Source organism: Zingiber officinale, chromosome 3B (genome assembly GCF_018446385.1).
Source record: "Zingiber officinale cultivar Zhangliang chromosome 3B, Zo_v1.1, whole genome shotgun sequence".
Taxonomy (NCBI): domain Eukaryota; kingdom Viridiplantae; phylum Streptophyta; class Magnoliopsida; order Zingiberales; family Zingiberaceae; genus Zingiber; species Zingiber officinale.
This window is the reverse complement of record NC_055991.1, coordinates 1,891,401-1,907,073: the sequence shown is the minus strand read 5'-3', so window position 1 is coordinate 1,907,073 and position 15,673 is coordinate 1,891,401. Positions and strand designations below refer to the sequence as shown.

At 36.2% G+C, this 15,673-nt stretch overlaps 3 protein-coding genes across 4 annotated transcripts; 2 read left to right on the top strand and 1 right to left on the bottom strand.

Annotated features, from left to right (window-relative positions):
- The first annotated feature begins 610 nt into the window (after positions 1 to 610).
- LOC122055482 (auxin-responsive protein SAUR50-like) lies at positions 611 to 1,081 on the top strand. The gene has a single exon (XM_042616941.1). The coding sequence runs from the start codon at positions 652 to 654 to the stop codon at positions 988 to 990; it is 339 nt and encodes a 112-aa protein (XP_042472875.1). The 5' UTR covers positions 611 to 651; the 3' UTR covers positions 991 to 1,081.
- Positions 1,082 to 3,943: 2,862 nt separating this feature from the next.
- LOC122055475 (ubiquitin-conjugating enzyme E2 variant 1D) lies at positions 3,944 to 6,276 on the bottom strand. The gene is made up of 4 exons (XM_042616931.1): positions 6,092 to 6,276; positions 4,599 to 4,738; positions 4,403 to 4,528; positions 3,944 to 4,319 (listed from the first exon to the last, which is right to left on the bottom strand). Exons 1-4 carry the CDS (start codon positions 6,126 to 6,128, stop codon positions 4,179 to 4,181), a joined length of 444 nt encoding a protein of 147 aa, XP_042472865.1. The 5' UTR covers positions 6,129 to 6,276; the 3' UTR covers positions 3,944 to 4,178.
- A 1,643-nt stretch (positions 6,277 to 7,919) lies between these two features.
- LOC122055474 (autophagy-related protein 16-like) lies at positions 7,920 to 14,314 on the top strand. Of its 2 annotated transcripts, XM_042616929.1 has the most exons (6): positions 7,920 to 8,341; positions 10,193 to 10,333; positions 10,421 to 10,547; positions 11,967 to 12,148; positions 12,243 to 12,438; positions 13,210 to 14,314. In XM_042616929.1, exons 2-6 carry the CDS (start codon positions 10,314 to 10,316, stop codon positions 14,230 to 14,232), a joined length of 1,548 nt encoding a protein of 515 aa, XP_042472863.1. In that variant the 5' UTR covers positions 7,920 to 8,341; positions 10,193 to 10,313; the 3' UTR covers positions 14,233 to 14,314. The 2 variants fall into 2 exon arrangements, with proteins under 2 accessions (XP_042472863.1, XP_042472864.1); XM_042616930.1 differs by lacking the exon at positions 7,920 to 8,341 and having other exon boundaries at positions 10,174 to 10,333.
- Positions 14,315 to 15,673: the final 1,359 nt, after the last annotated feature.

The following is a 15,673-nucleotide window of genomic DNA, read 5'->3' as shown; positions in this document are numbered from 1 at the left end:
TAATTTTACTGATATGGAATAGTATGTTCAAACATATTTATAAATGCTTATTAAAATTATGAAATTTAAGGGATCTATCTATAAATATATTATATATTTTTCTATGCATAGATATTGTGTACTCTCAAAGTTGAAACATATCATGTACTTTTATTGATCAATGATTTGAAGACATTACATAGAATCATGTCATAGTCAAAGAGGCAAAAGACATCCATGGAAATGGAGGTAGCACAAAGACTTCTTTAATGGGCAACATATGATGGTTCTTAGGAGATGTTCCTTGCAAGGAGGTCGAGAACCACCCTTTAGCAAAGAAGTTTGGCTACTCTCGACCAATTTAATTAAAGCCAATGATAATGCTTAAACATTCTAAAGTATAAACAATGAAGGATTCAATTCAATTTTATATATATATATATATATAAACTTTTTTTGAAAAAAAAAAAGAATTAAATTATAAATTTATATATAAAAAACAATCTTTCTAATTATTATTATTATATATTTTATTTTTGAATCCAACTCCACCTTATTGCATCCATAAATAAAACCCCCCACCCAACTCTCCATCCCAAAGCATACAAACTTGCTCTGTTTCCTCTTCTTCTTCTTCTGCTCTGTTCTGCTCGCGCTTCCTCTGCTTCATCAATGGGAATGAGGAGGCAGAGCAAGATGATTCAAAGCAGCCCGGTGCTGAAGCAGATACTGAGGCGGTGCTCGAGCTTGAAGGGGCGGGATATGGAGGAGGAGGAGGAGCGGCGGCCGCCAGCGGACGTGCCCAAGGGCCACTTCGCGGTGTACGTAGTGGGGGAGCAGCGCCGGAGCCGCTTCGTCGTGCCCATCTCCTCTCTGGAGCACCCTGAGTTCCAGAGGCTGCTCCGGTTGGCGGAGGAGGAGTTCGGCTTCGAACACCGCGATGGGCTCACGGTCCCCTGCGACGAGGTCGCCTTCCGCTCCCTCCTCGCCTCGGCGATCGCCGGGAAATGACGGGCTGTAGTTCGATTTCGTGGGATTAATTTGTTGAATTGTGAGTATTTACAAGGGCCGAATTGTTAAAAAAAACGACATAATTGGGAACCTCGTTATTATGGATTCAGAATTATAGTATTAAGAAGGATCAAATTGTTAAATTGATATATATAAACGAGATGTTTAATTGAAATTATGAATTAAAATTTAAGAATAAAAAAACAACATTTTACTCAACTGCGCAGGCACGTACGACAATTTCTTCTGAAATTGATTGATAGATTTAAAAATTTTGGAATCTCTTCGAACCAAAACCAATCAAAATCAGTATATTCCAATAAATCTCCTTAAAATGCTTATGCTTTTATTTCTTAATTGTATAAATTAAGAGCAATGAAATTTTAAATTTATTACATGATATTTGCCGCGACAATTCGCCGCGACAACTTGCCGCGATAACTCATCGAGAACTACTGATCGGTCTGTAACAATTCGCCGCGACAACTTGCCGCGACAACTCATCGAGAACTACTGATCGGTCTACAGACCGATCAGTAGTTCTCGATGAGTTGTCGCGGCAAGTTGTCGCGGCGAATTGTCGCGATAAATATCATTTCTTTAATATTTATTAATCAACACTATCGAACATCCACATCAATTTCTTATTACTATATCTAAAATTTAGAATAAATAACTCATTTTATTAAATTTAGACAATCATTTTTCACTATACATTACATCAACTACCCTCCAACTTTCATCATCCTTAATTTTTTATTATTTTCTTCTCTTTTATCTATTTTTTATTATTATATTTATGGAATAAGTGGAATGAGAAAGATGGAAAAAAATGAGTGGAAAGAGAGAGATTAAAAAGAAATATTATTTTATTTTAAGATAGAGATTTCATTCTCTAAATTTAGAGAATTATTATTCATCGAATCTAAATTTAGAGAAAGGATAGGTTAATTGATATAAAGATTTTTTTAACTATCCTATTCAAAATTTAAGATAAAATTTTTAAATAAAATAACTGATTTGGATACTCTAAGACTCTCCATATTTGAAAAATATAATAAAAGTACTTCTAGAAACCTCCTCAATGTCTCTATGCTCTCGTGATAAATCAAGAACAATGAAGTTTATCTAATTAAACTTTAACCTAATTGTCGCGTTTCTCACATGACTTATCGACATCAACGTGTGATGCTTCTCACGAGCAGCTTTCAAGCTCATTTTGTTAGGCTTTAAAACTACAACCACCTTATTGCCTAAAATACCCCACTTTTATGAATTCTTATTTATTTCAAATAATACTCATTCTAATTGTCGCAATTAATTGCAATACATTGTGTTATTTGGAGTAAATGCAATGTAAAAAATAAAAAATATGGAACCAAATAACATCGTAGGACGATTGATTCAGCTCCACAAATTTTTTCTGGTCGTCAAAATAAATTGGAAAACACTCACGGTAGACGACCCAAAAGTCTAACATTCTGTGATTGTATTCCTCATTTAGAGAAAAAATTCATACAAATGTATCGTAGCTAAAGATTGAACCACGGACACCTGAGTGACAACTTAACGCTCTTCTACTACACTGCACTACAGCACTAGGGGCAATGTATATATGGGGCATTGCCAATTTGCCATCAATCAATAGAATCGAAAACAATGATAATAGAGGAGAGACCAAATCAATATATCTAAATGCTTTAAGCATATTGGAAGTCCAACAATTTTGTATTCTAAAGTCAGTATAGACGCACTCGTCGCCCTACATGTATAGATTTGTATACATTGTGAGCGCGTACGCTAGCTTGTTTTATGATTCACATAGGATCATAGTTAAGAGGACCTTGAGGAGTTTAAGTAGCTCGAGTTTACTATGGATCTTTACTGCCATTCCCATTCAAACAGCGCGACTAGTTACAAATTTCCACCAATGCCCCATATCACAGTCATCCTTCATCCCCGTACCTATCGCTAATGAAGCGACAAGACACTCAATGCTAATGGCAGCTGGAGAAAGCAGGACAACACATGAAAAACCCAAACTCATAATTGAATCTTATCTTTAGTGCTGATCATAAAACCTTACCTACTAACAAAGATTAGAGAACAATGATGCATGCATCTGTGCGATCTAAGTTTTTCGAGCTCAGGGAATGTTATGAGAAGCAACTCCAAGAAACAGTTGCTGTCGAAATCTGGCACTATGCTTTGCTAAGCATGGTCAAGGCCATGAAGGGTAGCATGTGCTGTGTCCAAGTTACCATCATAAGGTGTAACGAAAGCTCTGATTCCAGCCTTATGCAATCAATTACTAGACAAGAAATGGATGGAATGTCCATTTCTAGGGAATAGAATGTACAAGGAATTGAATAGGAATGATGGGAACAAGTAAATGTTAAAAAGGAATAGACAAGTAGTAGTTTTCATAACAACGTGATGTGTCTAAGTGCGACCCATTACCTTTCTTACCTGATCAGACAGACCAACAACCACCTCTGGTTCTCCTTCTCAGTCTGGCTCTGAACCATCTAGCCCAACCAGCCTAAGTGGTCTGCCCACAAAACTTTTCAGCCCATCCGACCCACTCAATTCATCTAACTCGCGAACCCAACGGACACATCCAACCTAATTGGTCCATTCTAATTGCTTGCCCTTCTCAACTCAACTCAACTAGATTGTCTGTCCCTGCAGGCACAACGATAAGCCGAGTCTATGTTCATAATATATATTATTTCAAGGGCTGAATCAAGTAAGAATATAAAGTATTTCAAGCATAAACTAGATAAAGTGGAATAGAAAGAGAAATAGTTACTCCTTGTGAACTTGTGTCATTCCATGTTCATTTTCACAACAAATATAATATAAGAATGCTTATTTTAACAGAATCCATGGCGAATGAAATAGTTGTTCCTATCAACCAAACCCACTTTATGCCAACAGAAGTCTGAGAAGCTGACCAACAATGCAAAGATAATAGATTTTCAGATAAGAAAAGGTCAACAGAACAACGAGTTTGATGATAGATTATAACAATTCGTTGCAGTCAACTTTTACAACACACTCTACACTGACATATATATATCGAAAGTTCATTATGCAGCACCCAATGAAAAGCTTCAGTTCAATGATTAATCGAAACACTGATAGTCACCTTGGAACTAGCATTGTCGTGCTTGAAATTCATTGTCTCAGAAGCAGGTGCCCTCTGGAGGTTGAACCAGTTTGCGATTGTGTGATGTAGCCATTTCCTTCTTGAGTTGGGTCAAGATATATTCCATCGTGTAGTCCCTTTGCCAGTTCCCTAGAACTGCAAATTTCCTTGGATCAACCTGTTTTTATTGATCAATCATCAGGGCAGATCAAATTATTGAACCACCATGAAAATATCACTCTTTGAACAGATATTGATTACCACTCCAGTGTCAGGATTGACACAAGTCATGTTGACGCGTGAATGGAATCGGACACTAGGTGGTTTCTCAGGATAGTCTTTATCACAGAACAACTTGAGTTGATAGATGCGACCCTCGTGGACAGTCTGTGAGAGTGCTAGCAGAATAAATCATGATGGCCCAAATATGGCAAGGTGTTAAACTAAAATATCTTACATTATGAGGACCTATTATTGTTCCAGTCCAAGATCGCATATAAATGTCATCTCCATCATCCATACCATAGCTTACAGTTCCATCTCCTATGCCCTTTTCTCCTCGTTCAAGCTCTTCCAGCAATCTGAAGTTCCGAGGAACTGCAAGCGAAGTAAATGAAGGTAAGATTATGGCAATTGATGAGTGTGACCAAACTGAATGATTGTATTCACTAGAGAAGGGGAAAAAAGGTATAAGAAAAGAATCTGTATCAATATGCCTGAAGCACATGTTAACATTGTTTAGCAAAAGTTACCAACTCTACTGAGAAAATGTTAATCTGCCATGAACAGAGAAATTAATAAATTATGCAACATTTCAGAGTGAAAAAAAAAAGAAACAAATTTCTAGATAACATCAATCAAGGAATGCTAGCATTGGCAATAACCTAGATAGCATCATAGTGGTGCATTGAGCTGACCTCCTTTACCAAAGAACCAAAGTTGCACAAAATCACATAATATAAGAGTTTTAGGATTCAAATAGATACGAGATGGAACAGTTCAGTACAAGAGAATGTCTTAGTCAACAGTGGTTTGTCATCGGGTCTAAATTGTTATCAGATTGGTGTCTGAATGTTTATTGGTTTCTCCTGGTATACAACTTTACACGATAAAGAAACAATCCCCCAAAGGTAGGCCCGAGGAGATAAACTACAAGAGGAAAGAGGAAGTAGAGAAATAAGGGAATAACAAAGACACCCTTAGGTCGAGATGGGTTCTTCTACAACAACACGAGCACCATAAGAAGTAATCAATATCTCTGTGGCTCCACTAATTCCTGATAAATAATGAACTGTCAGTTTCACAAAGAAACTTCAATTTTGTTTATGCTGATGTCAGGCAAAAGATTAATCAGAGTATTTTTTTCTATGCAATTTGAGCAAAAGGTTTTAAAATAGATAAGTGGGAAGCATACTTCTTTTCAGTGGAACAGGAAGTATGAGCCAGACCACAGGCAGACATAATAAAAAGGGAGTCTCTTTACCAACTCGACAACAGCGATCAAGAATACTTCTTTGAAAGAACAAATGAGTCTAAAATAAGGAGTGCATGGAACAGACTTTGAATATGATACTTGTAGGAGTTGATAGATCACTCTCTATTAGATCTAACATGACTAATTACACTTAACAATTGTTAGCAATGTCAGGGCTTCTCTCAACCGGATAGCACAGCAGCCTGGGGTCGATATTGAGTTTGAAAAATCTGCCGAAAGGCAACAAAAAAAAAAAAACTACTAGAGATCCAGCAATTCAGTTCTCATAAATCTATGATTACGGCCGGCACGGCCACAAGGAGAAACAATCGTGCCGATCATCGATTCCTAAACCAGATCCTACGATCTTGTTCCGAGAAAACCCATGGATGAGGAGTTCCCAGCAAAAGTTTGACCGTTTGGTCAGCGTAAAATACCTAATTGTCTAAATTAGAATAGATAAGCGGAGAACTCACCGACGACGCTGGATCCACCGGAACCACCGAGCGTCATTGAAGGTGAATTCTTCTCCGGCGATGGATGATTCGCCCTAAAGCTTCGTCGTCGCCTGATGGGACACGGTCGATGGGAGAAGAGGAAGAAAGTAGGCGATTCCAAGGATGTCCAGCAATGTTCTGTGGATGTTGGGCCTTCGACGCCCGCACGTGATTTACGAGTGTTATCAGAATCCAAATCGCATTTTGACCGGGTCGAGTCAAACCGGAGGTCAAACATCCGAGAATATCTATGATGATCGATAGACAAACTCATTAATTTATTAATATTCTCAATAACGAAGTTATATTTATGGTTTTTTTTTTAAAAATGATTTTGTCCTTATAGATATATATTATATATTAGTATTTACGCATTATATGGGACACTAATCAAATAAAATATATATATTAAATAAATACATTCAAATTTATGTCCATTACACCATTTACCGGGACTTCAAGTTTATCTGTGAAGTTATTAATATCCATACAAATAAAATTAAATTATTAATTTGAGAGTTTATAATAATAAATAACGATGTAATTATTTTTATTTTTTTTAATTATAATAAATTTATTTTTTTTCATGGTAGCAGTAATTATACTCAATCTAAGTGTCTCTCGTAATTCGTCCCACGAGCGTCCCTTATAACCCATCCCACAAGATCAGTTTATAGTTGTTCATTAAGTGGATAGAAGATGGGAGGAATTTTTTTCGTAAAAGAATAGGTCTATCGATAATTAACCTTCTGTCTAATTGTAGTAAAGTTGTTACTCTCTAGTTAATTGGATTCCTATGAAAATTAACCCCTTCCCTCAGGATATGTGTTCGTCGGGAATTAACCCTTCATCCTAAGCGCTCCTCATAGTTAGAGCTGTCAAACATATCAACTCATGGTAGGACATATCAACATGTGGTGCCCAGTGACGGATCCAGACAAAAAAAGAAAATGGTGCTCAAAGAAGGGAGGTAAAGTTTGTCTTTCTTCTCGTTGCCCCTCGGACTGCAACATACTGATGGAATTTTCCGAGAGCAAGGGGGTGCTGAAGCACACACCCGCTCCCCCCTAGATCCGTCACTGTGTGGTAGGGTAGTCATTTGGCAGGGCGGGGTGAGTTAACTCGTCATTTTGACAGATTAAAAAATTTACAACCCAACTCAGTCCAAAGTGAATTATAGTTTAGATGGGTCAATCCATAGGTCTATAAAAAAAAGTTACATATTTTATTTCAGAAATATTTCATCGATCACGTGTATTTAAAAATAGATATTTTAAATATAAATACACATAAATTAGGATGAAAATATTAATTTTATAAAGATAATAAATTGATATAAAATTTATCTAATATGTATTTCTCAATAGATCGGCTATGCAAATCACATGTCTAGAAATGCCTGTACCTAGTAGATTTAGATTGATAAAATTCTAACACAATTCATTTAGATTATTCGATGGGATTAACTAATTTAATCGATGAATCCAAATTCACGGCTATAGTCACATTTCGTCTCCGGTTTTTTTTTTCCCAAATGTTAATGTTGGAGAGTTAGCATTATAGATGTAATTAAGTGGTATTTTTTTTAAAAGAAAATAGAGTTCAAAACATTTTAGATTTTATTAAAACAGTATAGATAGTAATTTAAAAATAAAAAATAGTTTATTTTAGTTTTAGATTATTTCAATTAGTATGACATATTTTAGAAAAATGAAAATTAATTGATTTAGAGAAGTGTTAACACAGTAATTTATTTATTAATTATGATGCCAAAAAAGTAATTGATATTTATTTATTTCTATTTTCTTTTTGTTTTTCGCGTATTTGCCCCGACACCCACCGCCGCCCTCGTCCCCTTCCCATCGTGATCTCTGTACCTCGCCGTCGTCGCCCAACTCAGTCGCCTCTCTCGGAGGCGATTCCTTCTCCTTTCCTTTTCGATCTCGTTTATCCGATCTCTCTGGATAGTTTTCCCCTTCTTCCTTCCGACTGCTCTCCGTCGGTCATCGCCCTTTCTCTGGCGAGTCAGTTTTCTGTTCTTTTCACGACCTTTGTTTCTTCGTCCTCGCACGCCAATACCGTCCCTTGATCCCTCAGATCAATCTATCCTGACCGCGGGCTGTGCTCTCTCTCCCGCAACATCCAATTTTCAGAATCCAGCGGCTGGAGCTTCCTTTTCTCCTAGACGACGTAGTTGTTCCTGTTCGACTCCATTGATGCAGGACAGAGGTCAGAAAATCATTTGTGTGTGTGTGTGTGTGTGTGTGTTTAATTTCCGTTTTTGGAGTATGTATGTTCAATTATCTTTTTGATCGAACAGTCGATGATGTTTTTGGAAGAAGACTCGTGTTGATTTAGATGCTTGGAGATATGGATACAACATCATTATGTTGATTGTATCTCTAGATGCAAATTAAATAGTTTAGGCAGATTTATCATGAAAATCTTTAGGTTTATCATCTAGGGTAGCCATTTTAATTTCTGAGCTAAAATTTTCCCTTCTTTTTCTCTCTCTCTCTCTATCTGTTCCACCTTTTATTTTGATTCTTTAGCTTCACCTCTAATGGTTTTTGGTACCCCATGGATGTGCGCCTGTAAAGGAGCTAGCTTGACAATGTTTTAACTTGTTTAATTATCTTACTGAGATTGCACAAGCTTGTTTATTAAAAAAGCTTAGGGAGATCGAGCCATTCTTGAGCTTTTATCAAACTCAATCAGCGATATGGTTGTCCTTATAGTTTAGTTTAATCATTGACCCAATAAATAATGCTATCACTCATTTTAACTTATTATATTGAATTTGTAACGCAAAAATGTTTAGGATATAAAAAAAATAAACAGACGAGATATTGTATATTTTGATTGAAGTCTAAAGAAAGGCCTAATTGAGCCTCGTATACGTTTGTGAACAACTGTTTATGAACTGTTCACAGGCTTTGTTTACAAAAGTTGATAAGACAATTTCACTAGTGATCAAGCATGTTTGTTTTATGTTGAATAAAGCGTAAAATTCTTTTCAAGTCACATATCGAAATTGTGGGTGAACATTCTGTCAAATAAAGCATGTTTGTTTTACATGTGTGATTCATCAAGGTTTTGCCTCTATTGGATTTTAATCAAAACTACAGTGAAGTGGAATCTCTCTATCATATGGTTTTCCATTGAATTCATCCATCAATCTAATTGTAAGAAAGATGGAAAATTTAGAAAATCCACCCACTGGACTTTCCATCCGCTGAATTTTCTACCCAAGTACTCTACCTAAGGCTCATGAAGAATGTCTACTTGCTTTGTAGCATTCTATTCAAAATTCTCATTTGCATTCATCTACATATTCTCATCTATCTCTATCTGCCAATTATCTGTTCTCTCTAGTATACATACTTTTTGGACAATCACATATATAAAAAGAATAGGTCCAACTATCTACTACATTGATTTAAATTATTAATCATTATCATTTCAAAGATGTATTATATACATAGAGTAACATTAAGAATATAGTAATCAGTAATAAGAGAGAAAAATAATATTGGGAAATGCCCAAGTTAGACTTCTCTGTTTCAAAGAGCCGAAAGCAAGCCCCTCCTTTTATTTTTTATTTTTTACCAAAATGCTCTCTATCTAGTTGGTGAAATAGCTTAAGTGATTGAAAAAATATCAAAGATTTTTTTTATTAAAAGAGAGAGAGATAAATGCAAATTTTAATTGATAGATAAATATATCTTTAAATTTTTATAAATGGCCAAATTGATTAATTTCATTCCATCAAACTAATTTCATTCAATTAAATATATGTTTACCTAATTTTAGCATTTCTTATTTTTGATATTTTAAATTTATTTATGAAAATTAATTTACTGAAATGATTTTTCTTGATAACTATAATGTATATAATTGTTCATTATAATAAATGCATACAGATATTTGTCATTTAAAATTATTTACATTTCATATTTTTTAAATTAATTATTTGAGAATATGATTTACTTGAGAATATGATTTACTTAAAATTTCTTATTTTGTTTAGAAGGCCATTATACTTTTGTGATTTTACCTCGCTGATGATGAAAGTTGCAGCCAACAAATAGGTTCCTTCGCCTTTTCTTGCTTGCTGCCTTTGCTATCCTCCCTGTCAATCCGCTGCCTCAGAGGAAGACAAAGATTCATCAATGATTTAGATCCACGTGATTCGCTGTTGATGCTTAGATTCAGTGACATGTAATCTTTCTTGTTTCCTCTGAGTAGAGATAGTTATCTTGCTACAGTATGCTACAACATTGTCCTCATATTTTCTTGCTTTTCTAGGAATTCAGAGGAGATTGGGAAGGCTGCTATTAGGTGTGCCATCCAAGCCCTTCGTAAACGGCACTTGGCTGAGGAAGGCGCCCATGCTCCAGCTATCAATGCACTCTCCAGACCCCTCGTGGCACAGGTATGTCCATATTATTAGATCATGGACCTGGGAAAAGACTGATTCTTTCTTTATTTCTTCATCTTTGGGCTTTGAGTGTTCAAATTTTCTAAGGATTTACAAATTATAAAATCAACAATATATGATTTTATTTGGCCATTGTGCTAAAATTCATAGAATTCTGACTTGATTTTGTTGTTATGGTGAGAAAGTGAGAAATCTATTCTGAATAGTGAGTACAGAAAGTAAAATAGGCTGATTATCTGAAATTCTTGTGCTGTCTTGAGGTTTAGAAATTAATGCAGCTAGATAGTCTGAATGCTTCTTCTCTCAAACTTGTTCTGTTCTGGATATATATAATTTCATACCATAAAACGTACAATTTATTCATTTGCTAACTTTGTGTATGGTCTAAGTATTAATTCTTAAATCACTGAGCTACACTACTACACCTGATGAAACTAATCAATAGACTACGAAAGAGGTTGGATTTTAAGACCTCATTAAGTCATTATAGAAGAAGTCAAATTTTTCTATGTTGGGCTTCAAACGTGACTAATGCCAGTCTAGATATGTTTACACAAGCATCTTATACTTGTCCTTGATTTCCAAAATTTGTCCATTTAGTTGGTTGATTCCTATTATTTCATACTGAAAGGTCCCGTCACATTTATATGGCTCTGTTGTCATTTCTCGGTTAAACCACTTGGTTTATCAGTATGTTAATATTTTTCATTTGCTAAAATATAGATCTAATAATGTTAATTATTTTCATCCAGTTGTTTTCAATTATAACCTTGCAATCTTTCAAGCAGCCAATTTGCCGCATGAACTTATACATAATGGCTCATTTTTTGTTGTCATGTAAAAAATGCTAATTTGAGTATGTATATATCTGTACAATTATGGAGATATTCAATGTGAGGGCATCTAGTTTCTCAAGGAAAACACAAAAAATTCACTTTAAGAAACAAGATCAATGAGACACAAACTATTTGAGTCATCTATGCTAATTGTTATCCTCCCTATTCTTCATTAAAGGTTAATTTTTCATTTTTCACCGCCCAAACTAAGAGAAGTAAGAAATTTGTGCATTTTCAATAAGGTTATTTGGGTTTCTGTCCTTTCTTAGATTGTGGTAGGAAATAGAAGGGAGAATATAAATAATGCAGAGGGATAAAAGACCTTCAATCTTTATGAAACTCCACGTACTGTTTGCTAACGTACGCTGTTCATCAATATCAACATTACTCTTTTTGCTCTTTCTTACCACATGACAAGGTTTCCTCCCACCATAAACTTGGTCATCTCAATATGATGATGACATGTTTACTTGATTGTCTCAATTCTTCCATGTAATGCAGATTGTGGAAAAAAAATCAGCTTCTCTAGGTTATTTTTGTTTTACTTTATTTATTCTTTGATTAATATCACAAGCAGGGCTTGGAGTGGAAGGAGAAAGCTGAAAAGCTTGAACTAGAACTGCAACAATATTACAAAGCTCATACACGATTGTCCGATCAACTTGTCACTGAAATTGCAGAATGCAGGGAAGCAAAAGCCCTTGTTCAAGAGAAAGAAGAATTGCTCACCAATTTGCAAATTGAGATGTCACAAACAAGGTTGCTTGAGTGCTGCAGTATCTTCTACTTTGAAGTGAATGCTATTGTTAGCTGACCAAAGTTCTAATAAACCTGATATAAATTAATATTTCAGGGAAGAAAACCTACAACTTAGTCATGATTTAGAGGAAAAGACAAAAGCATTGGATTTGTTAATTAGTGAAAATCAGTCAATTAAGGCACAACTTGAGGAGATTAGAATAAAGCTGATAAAAACAGAGTCAGAGAACAAGGAATTAATTGATAGATGGATGCTGGAGAAAATGAATTCTGCAGAAAAGCTGAATGAGGTATTTAATCATAGCATATACATGTGCCAAATGTTCTCCTATCTTAATGTGTTTTATAGAATATTTAGTCGAATGAGTTAAAGTTTACTTGAATTTTTGCTATCTCATGTATGATTACTTATATAGCACTTTATTCCAGTTTATACCTGAAGGTTTTCTACTTAGTCTTCATTTTGACTGCAATACTCCAAACATTCACTAGGATCTTTATAAATGTCTTATAGATGTATTCAGCTTACTGGACAATTGGGAAGAAATATTTGAATCCTTTAACATTTGTTAATAAGCTATTGTCCAACTTCCTCTTTATATTGTCTTCAGCTTTAAAATCCATTATATATATATGTATAAGGGGTTATGCTAGACTAAAATCTGGCAACAATGGCCAAACAAAGCCTCTGAGTAGGTAGTTTATTGGTTATTCCTTGGGCTCTTTTGGTACTTGAGAAATTTTATTTTGTCTGTTACCTACCTATGGATCATGCTAGATAAATGTTTGTTTATGTACTTAGGCTCATGAAACATTGGTTGAATCGAGAACCAAAAAAATGTTTTTGAATTATTCATTATTCACTTTTGATATTCTCCAAAACGTTACTTTTGTTTGTATGTATGTTCTTGATCATAAACAAGTTTCTTGCATTGAGTTTTCTACCTTGCTTAATCTGTCTCACATTCATTTTTCTTCAAATTTGAGTTGTTTGAATTTGTTCAACATCTCAGGCTATAAAGTCTCTTCATCAGTTCATATAATGCTCATCATGTTAACAGGTTAATGCAATGTATGACTACGTGATGCAACAATTCAAGATGTCCAGCATCGAACAACTTGCCAAGCAACAAGTCGACGGAGTAGTTCGCCAAAGGGAAGCAGGATATGTAGATCATGTCGAGTCAACAATTCCGTCTTACTGCAAGCACACCATCCAGAGTCATGAAGGTGGGTGCGCTGCCATTTTGTTTCAAAACAATTCCGATAAGTTGATCAGTGGTGGTCAGGATCGAACAGTTAAGATCTGGGATAGCAACTCTGGAACCCTAGTATCCACTCTCCATGGCTGCCTTGGGTCAATACTTGACCTTGCTGTTACACACGACAACCGATCCATCATTGCAGCAAGCAGTTCAAATAACCTTTATGTGTGGGAAGCCAGTTCTGGTCGGGTACGCCACACACTGACTGGCCACACCGAGAAAGTTTGCACTGTCGATGCTAGCAAAGTCTCTAACCGCAATTTAGTCAGTGCTGCCTATGATCATACCATCAAAGTGTGGGACCTAATGAAAGGTTACTGCACTAACACCATCATCTCCCAGAGCAACTGCAACGCACTTTCCTATAGCTTGGACGGGCTCACCTTCTGCTCCGGTCATGTGGACGGAAACCTTCGGATATGGGACAGCCGGATGGGGAAAACGATAAGTGAAGTAGCTGCACATTCTCAGGCAGTCACATCAGTTTGCGTATCACAAAGTGGTAACCTGGTGCTGACTAGTGGGAGGGACAACCTGCACAATTTATTCGACCTGAGAACATTAGAAGTGTGTGGGACATTCAGAGCCAGCGGGAACAGAGTGGCATCGAACTGGAGCAGATCGTGTATCAGCGCCGACGAGAACTGCATTGCGGCTGGGTCAGCTGATGGATCAGTCCACATATGGTCGAGGGTAAAGGACAACGGTTTGAGCATTTTGGAAGGGCATTCGTCGCCAGTCGTGTCATGCTCGTGGAGTGGGCTGGGAAAAGCTTTGGCTTCTGCTGATAGGAATGGGAATTTATGCATTTGGTGTTGATTGTTTGATTAATTGGCTGATAGATCTTGTGAATTGTTTAGAAGTGAAACTTTGTTTCCTAATTAGTTTGCTTGTGATTACATATTTACTTTTTTTTCAAAAAAAAAAAATCATTCAACAGCATGCTTGGTGGATCTTAAGGATGGCATGAAATCCAATCTTGGGTTGGTTCATAGAACAAGAGTTGAATTGATGAGGAATAGAATAGCAATACTTATTTCTTAATTTTGTTCAAGAAACCCTAAATGATAAATAAAGAACAGTGTGTATATATAATGATAGAATAGCTCTTGGTGAAACAATTTACAATTGGTCCATTCGGCTTATAATTTGTTTGGCATAATCGCCTTGTTTAGTGTTTTTAGGTAGATTTGTTCCTTCAGCATCATCGACTTATATGATCGATCTGAATCACTATAATTAGATTAGAGAACATGTTTGATCTAGTCAGCTTGATCGACAAATTGGTTCATCATCAATTTGTATATGTCAACTCAATCGGCTAGCGATTGGACTCTTTACAAAATAAAATAAAGAAAGAATAATTACTTTTAGAATAAATATAAAATGGTGATCTGACGCTTACTTTCCACTGAATTCGATTGATCTTTGATTCTCCGACCGGGCCGAGGTATCCGGTTCGGCTCAATTCGACCAACTCACCCTGATCGGCTAGCAACGTGTAAACCGTGGCCCACGTGTTTGGTGCGGGGCCACCATCCAAAGACTACAAGGGGCGTCCTAATGATCGGGGCCAGTCCACGCCGGGCCCCACGCTCCCATCATATATCCCTCTTCCGTGAGTGGGTCCCTTCGCCCACTCACACTCAGACTGACCCCCCGTTCCCCTTCCTCCTTGCTACCTTTGTGCACTAGAAGCCACTGGCCAAGTCAACTGGATTATATATATAATAATAAACAACAACTTTTACTACTATTTTTAAAAATTTTTTTTCCAAAAAAAAAATGCTTTCACGAGAGCAACAACAAAGTCACACTCCTTTCAATAAGATTATCACCATGCGAATTTTTCCTGTCAATTAATTACTGTTTTGAAACTTTTATTTATATTGTTGCATGCTGTTGTGAAAGCTGAGAGATGGGAAGAAGAAGCATGCATGATGTTGGAAGGTGGAAAAGGCATTAATTAATTAATTAATTAATTGATTAATTAATTACTTAATTAATAAAGAAAAGGGCGAGGAGGGTCCCACGCATTCAGGGGAAGGTGGTATATACGCTGTGGACGGAGGGCCCTGTTCAGTTACGTTTCCGTCAATATGCCTTTCACTTTCGTTCTTTCGGTCTTCCTTTCCTTCCACACTCCTTGCGTCCTCCACCTCCCCTACCTTATATACTAATCTTTTTAGGTCAGATAACGCCGAATTTAAGATCAACAATTTGATTCTATAAAATTTTTTCAACGGACAATTCAGAAACC

Coding starts and splice junctions, on each gene's coding strand:
- LOC122055475 (XM_042616931.1), bottom strand. CDS start 6,128: ATGACGCTCGGTGGTTCCGGTGGATCCAGCGTCGTCG. Junction 4,739..6,091: donor CGGTGGATCCAGCGTCGTCG/GTGAGTTCTCCG, acceptor CTTCGCTTGCAG/TTCCTCGGAACTTCAGATTG. Junction 4,529..4,598: donor CAATAATAGGTCCTCATAAT/GTAAGATATTTT, acceptor GCACTCTCACAG/ACTGTCCACGAGGGTCGCAT.
- LOC122055482 (XM_042616941.1), top strand. CDS start 652: ATGGGAATGAGGAGGCAGAGCAAGATGATTCAAAGCAGCCCGGTGCTG.
- LOC122055474 (XM_042616929.1), top strand. CDS start 10,314: ATGCTTAGATTCAGTGACAT. Junction 12,149..12,242: donor ATTGAGATGTCACAAACAAG/GTTGCTTGAGTG, acceptor TTAATATTTCAG/GGAAGAAAACCTACAACTTA. Junction 12,439..13,209: donor CTGCAGAAAAGCTGAATGAG/GTATTTAATCAT, acceptor TCATGTTAACAG/GTTAATGCAATGTATGACTA.